Source organism: Leptonychotes weddellii, chromosome 8 (genome assembly GCF_054177405.1).
Source record: "Leptonychotes weddellii isolate Sample4059 chromosome 8, ASM5417740v2, whole genome shotgun sequence".
NCBI lineage: Eukaryota > Metazoa > Chordata > Mammalia > Carnivora > Phocidae > Leptonychotes > Leptonychotes weddellii.
In genome coordinates this window covers 96,356,151-96,362,266 of record NC_138376.1, presented here as the reverse complement: position 1 = coordinate 96,362,266, position 6,116 = coordinate 96,356,151, and the positions used below count along the sequence as shown (strand labels likewise).

Here is a 6,116-nt window from a genome sequence, read left to right as displayed (position 1 = left end):
TGACCCTTTGGAGGACCTAATAGGGAAACATGCTGCACGAGAACAAGACCAGGCCTTGCTGGGTATGGAGTAATAATGGGGCCTTTTAACAACTCCCACGGTTGACATAATACCTCAACACAGCATGTCTTTGAAGAAATATTCTTACTGTTAACTGGAGATGAAGGAGCTGATCTCAGTCAGCTGTTAGGTAAAATGTCGTTCATCCATCAGCTAGTGGAGACTGAGGTTAAGCCAAGAAGGATTGCTGTAGGGATTAAAGGCTGAACTGACAGGCTGAATTACAAAGTTTTCAAAGTATGTCAAGGTAAGGAGGATTATTTTTTTTTAGCTGTGGAGACATGAAAAAACATGCCTTATCATGCAAGTTTATTGAACATGAGTGTGTTTCTTGTTTAGTGGTTTCCTCAAGTTATGTTAAGAAGTTACATCAGGGTTATTTTTTGTAACCCTAGAGGTGAAGTGGTTGATCAAATGATGGGCCCTTGTTGATGTGTAAATAGGACACTAAGATCATCTGTGGTCTTTAATGCTTTTTGATCACCATTCATTCTAACAGGTTGATGTTGAAAACTTTCTCCACATGCAAGCAAGTTCTCTGGGTGGGCATGTAGCTAGTGGGCATCCCAGTTGACAAGCTTAGTAAAGAAGATTGGTCACCAAATATAACTATTTGAGGCACTCTTGGTGGTTCATTATTCTTTGATGATTCTGAAACTGGATGGGATGCATGGTTCTGTGTAACGAATAAACGGTTTTTCCTTCCTGTGGTTCATCATACATTGTGGATGGGTGCCTGATGAGGGATATGGCATCCTACGGGGCTACCATGAGCAGCAGAATGTCCAATGGTAGGAACAAAACACATGCTGATGGCCGAGGCAGAAAATCCTAATTTGAAACAAGGCCTGGGAGAGGTTTTCATTATCTTCGGGTAGCAGTGGAGATCAGTACTCCTAGAGATTCAAGTTTTCAGTTTGGAAAGATTCAGGGAACTCAGTCCTCTGGTCACTTACCCAAAACAATAAAGACACACACTATTACTTTAGGTAGTGCCAAGCTGTGTGGATCATGGCAGAGATAAATGAAAGTACTCAGAACTGAAGGTTCTCTTCTGGTGAGGGAATAATAGTCTGAGTTCATTGCTGATGGAATATGATTTGGCTGTGCCAAATCTAGATCTAGAGCTGTGCTGTTCACAATGGCAGGGGCTGGCTACATCTGGCTAAATTTAAATGGAAATTAGAAATTCAGCTCTTCAGTCACTCAAGTCACATTTCAAGTGTTCAACACTAGTATGACAGCTAGTAGCTACCGTAAGGGATAGTGAAAAATTCATGTAACCTTTCCATCATCATAGAATGTTCTATTGAGCAGCACTGATCTAGAAAATAAACAATAGGTCCTCAAAGATATTCTATCAAGAAACACCATTTTGGTGCCTTGATTGACCACACCAGGGAGGCCCTATCTAGTTTTTATTCTGAATCACTAGATTTGAAATAGCAAGGCAGGCAGTAAGACCTTAGATTTTGGTGTGAATTATAAAGTAAAGACACTTCTGTTAGGGGATCACTATGGATAATGGTCACAGGCAAGGAGGTAGGAGCAGAGGATGTGATGCTCTGAGGTTAGGATTTCCTCTGAATGAGAAAAAGTATGTGACCCAATTGGGCAGAAGGAAGTGGTCAGAAGTACTTCTGATATTTGTATAAGGGGTGAATATAACTGACCTAGAATTTCTGGAACTGCCTTTGGTTTAGACCACCTTACCTTTCTTATCTGATTATGTTGGTAAAAATAAGTTAGACATCCTAAAAAGAATATGAATCTTAGCTTCCCTATCTTAAGGGACTCTCAGTGCCTTCCTCAAAAGGAAAGTAGTTCTTTTACTAGTCTTGTTTCACATGGCTTTAAAAGTTCAGAAGTAATTAAGGAAAGGAACAAATGAAGGGCAATAATACTTCTCACGCTCATCAGGATGTTCCTGGTGACTTATAGCATGGGGATATATCTAAATCATTTTCAACAGAGTCTGGTGAGCCATTAGGTTGCCCCCTCCCACCCTAGCATTTTGATGTAGTCTCATAAACTGAGGAATTGAGAAGCAGTGAAGACTGTTTGAGGTCTTCATCTTTAGGGCCTAGAAGACAGCATGCCTGGGATCAAAAAAACTGATAAGATGGTAAGATCCTTCATGGATATTAGGAAGTAGATCAAGAGAGATGTTAAAAAGAGGAGGTCACTATTCAAAGAACAGCTAGAAGGATTAAGAACAGAGAAACTGGCTCTAGGAACTAACAGGAGTTTTCATGAACTGACTGAGAGAATAAGAGGGTGGCTACTGGGAAGAAAAAGGGGCTTTCCAAGGCAGCGATAAAAACATGAACACTGGACCTTGTTTAATTCTGCATAGTTCATCATCCTCTCACACAAGGAGAACCTCTAGCATCCAATAAATACCTGTTGAATTAATCCTCGGGAAAGAAAATCACACTGGATGCATAAATTCCTTTATTGAAAATATTGGGCTAGCACTGCATTACATATACTCAATATCCATAAATGAAGGGCCACACATTTCTGATTGGACAATACTGTTTTAAATAGAGAACACAGCATCTGGACACAGCATCTGGATATGCTCTCACAAGTATAATATCATGGACTAAACTAGGTAGGCATGAACTATATGCAAAATGACCATTTTGTTCGTTAATAGCATATGGTTGCACACGGCATAAATGCTAAACTTGATCATCATGAGACATTCCTGATCTCTCACACCAACGTATCATTTAATGAGCAGGTTAAGGTTAAACTGTCAATATGTTGTTAATCAAGAGTTCTCAATAGGAGAACTTGGGTGAAAGCACACCCAGGCTACATATTTAAGATTTAACAGAATTCATTTAAACTTGCATGGAATGTGAGTAAAATAGTTGCTGATCTGACAGGAGGCCACTTGGCAATTTGTTCTCTTTCATAAATATCCTAAAATAAGAGAATAAAGGAAATATTCTGCCAGCTTAAGGCTAACATTCTAAAGGCAGTTTTATGTTTTTTAAATGCAGGTATATAAATGCTACTTGTTATTAATTTTTCCTTTCAGAGATCACTGGGGATGTAATTTATGACAGACCACTTCTCAGCTTTGGCTGTTATTTGAAAACTTTTTCCGTTATCAGTCTTTGGTTTTCATAAAAGTTTGGCAATCAGTAATATTGTTTAATTTTTAACAAGGCTTTATTATCATTTTAACAAAGAGTATTTTATGATATGAAAATGGGTTGATGTTAAAAAATAGGTTTTACTTTTTTTATTCCAATTTTGGTATGAATGCACTTCTTTGCATTGCTTTTTCTCAAAAGAGTCTAGAAACCAAGACAGTTGGGCTAATTTGACATTTTTCATTTGATATAAAATATGCAGAAATTAAAACATTCAATTCCTTTTAAAACAGACGCCTGTTCATTAATTTAAGAACCTGGGGAAAATTATGCACAAAGCACATGAAAATAAAGTTTTTGTTACTAACACACATGATTTTGTAAGAAACAAAACATTTTCTTTTCAAAAGCAGGGTTTGTTCTAAGTCTGGATTCAGAAAGGTATCCATTTTTGTAAATACCAACTCATGACTGAGAAATGGCTTCTTTACACAATTATGTTCAGAGTAAGTAAAAATGTTCCTTTTTTAATGACTAAATGGAAAGCTGGCCTACAACAGTCAAATCAATAAACATTGGTAATGAGTTTTTAAAATTTCAGAATTATGTGTGTGTGTGTGTGTGTGTGTATATATATATGCTTAAGACCTATCACCCTAATCAGGGCCAAAAAAAAAAAAATTCAATATAAAACTATATAAATCAAATGGGTTTGTTGCCAAAACATAGCACAAAATGTATACATTTATTTCAAGATTTGACACATTAAAAGAAAAAACTGCCAACAAATTTTAGACAATATACTAGAAATAATAAATAAGACAATTTTTTAAAAAATCATATATTCCCTTTAAGTGCCGAGCACTTTCAATTTTTCTAAATGAGACTAAGCTTTTCCATGGCAAACAATATTATGCTGTACATTTTGGTAATGAAAATTATGTTGATAAATACACAAGGCATGTATGTATTTCCACAGTATATTTTTTTTCACAGTTACCAAAAATAAAAATTGCATTCAACTCATACATCTATAAATATTCTGATTCCTCACTGTATAGATTTGAAGGAAATGGGAGTATTAAGTCTTTCAATACTCCGGACTTCAACTCTCTTTCTTCGTTGTCTGCCCTCCACATGTCCCTTTCAGAATCCCTCTGCGGTGTGGCCATGCTCTAAGACGTTGGCGGAAAGAAAGCAGTATGGTGGGATGAGGCAGTCAGGGCCGGGGCTGTGTCTTCCAGGAAGCCAGCTTTAGGAGGGCTGATGGAACCCGATCTTTTTAATGTGGTATTTTAAGGCAGTCTGAGTGAGTTTCACTCAAATGTCCATACCTCGAGGTCCTGAACTATGAAGTCTTCCTTTTTGGAAAGGATATCGTTATTGAAAGTGCTGCAAGAGTTGCTCCGTCCATGGTATAAATCAGCATCTAGCCATAAACCAAATCGTCCCCTGAAAAGATCACAAATACAAAAAGGTAAAAACACTTCAATCTCATGTGGCACACTTTCTGCCCTCCCTTGCCCCATCTTCTTTCCTTTATGCTACCAACAGACAAAACCCTAAACTGCTTGGAAAACAAAGCATACATTTCCTTTATTCCATTTAAATGACTCATCTTTCCCAAAAGACAAATGATAGTAGTCCCTCCTTTAGACACATAAATAAACCATTTTATCTTTGACTCTTAGGGCCATGTGTTAGGCCACTGTCCTAATTAAGCACATGGCCTAGCTAAAATCACCTGATACAAGGTTTTAAAAGTTACCTGGGTCTAAACAGACTCTCACAGGTCAGGCAGTAAATTAATAAAAACAAAAATCTTACCCTCCACCACCAAGTTCCAAAGAACTTATGTCTCCATTGATGAAGTATGAGTTTTCTCCACTCCACTTAAAGACCTTAGGGTAGAAACACAAGAGAGAGAACAGACATCTGAATCTGGAGAATCAGCGAAGAGGGAATTATTAGCGTAGTACTCCGTGTGGAAGGAAACTACCCCTTGGTTGAGGAAGCTCCTGATTGCCAGACCTTTCTGATACCAGGATGAGATCTTCAAAGGGGTTATAAAGTAGGAAAGACCTCTCAAGCACATGTTGGCTCTGACCTCCTATCATGCCTCCCTTGATCCCAGAACACACAAAAAAGCAGTTTTCAAGGCCCAAGGAAGGACCCTCCAAGCAGTTTGTGTGCTGCAGCCATGAAGGGCAGACCCAGGCTACAGTGAGTCCAGTTGAGGTTATGGAACAGCTGCTGCTCCAAAGACAGTCCCCCGCCCCCACCCCCACCCTCACTGCTGACACCGCAACACTGGGAAATCGGGTATTTCTCCCATTTCGGTACCTTGAAATTGGGGCTAAATGTGTATAGAAAAGTTTCGCCTGTGCCATAATAGTGGTCACTGAACTTGAAAGGATGAGTTGCATATGCTCCAAAAATCTGTCAAAAGAACATAGAAACATTATCTTTTTTTTTTTTAAGATTTTATTTATTTATTTGACAGAGACACAGCAAGAGAGGGAACACAAGCAGGGGGAGTGGGAGAGGGAGAAGCAGGCCTCCCGTTGAGCAGGGTGCCCGATGTGGGGCTTGATCCCAGGACCCTGGGACCATGACCTGAGCTGAAGGCAGACGCTTAATGACTGAGCCACCCAGGTGCCCCGAAACATTATCTTCTTTCAAAGAATGGCCTCCCAAAGAATGGCTTTCTGAAATATTCTAACACAATCCTGTTCTGAGATATCATTAAACCTCTTTCAGCAAAGACCATTACTAAATTAGAGCTCTTAAATTAAAAAGACTACCAACAAACAGATAAATAAAATATCCCTAGTTCTAATTGGAACTCAAGTGGTTCAGAGAACGTATTTGTCAAAGGCCAGCAATTGTTCCAATTCCTTTAGTGAATACAGATGACATACTGGGAACATTAAACAACAAGATGCA

General features: G+C 38.6%; 1 protein-coding gene across 19 annotated transcripts in view; it reads right to left on the bottom strand.

Moving 5' to 3' along the window:
• Nucleotides 1-2,501: 2,501 nt before the first annotated feature.
• Nucleotides 2,502-6,116, bottom strand: part of NCOA7 (nuclear receptor coactivator 7) — a 153,130-nt gene continuing 149,515 nt past the window's right edge. For all 19 annotated transcript variants that reach the window (XM_081828947.1, XM_006748027.3, XM_081828948.1 and 16 more), the window contains 3 exons: nucleotides 5,514-5,609; nucleotides 4,998-5,071; nucleotides 2,502-4,622 (listed from right to left, as the gene is read on the bottom strand). In XM_081828947.1, the coding sequence (XP_081685073.1) occupies nucleotides 4,487-4,622; nucleotides 4,998-5,071; nucleotides 5,514-5,609 (306 nt within the window). In that variant the 3' untranslated portion in view covers nucleotides 2,502-4,486. The remainder of the gene's footprint in view (nucleotides 4,623-4,997; nucleotides 5,072-5,513; nucleotides 5,610-6,116) is intronic.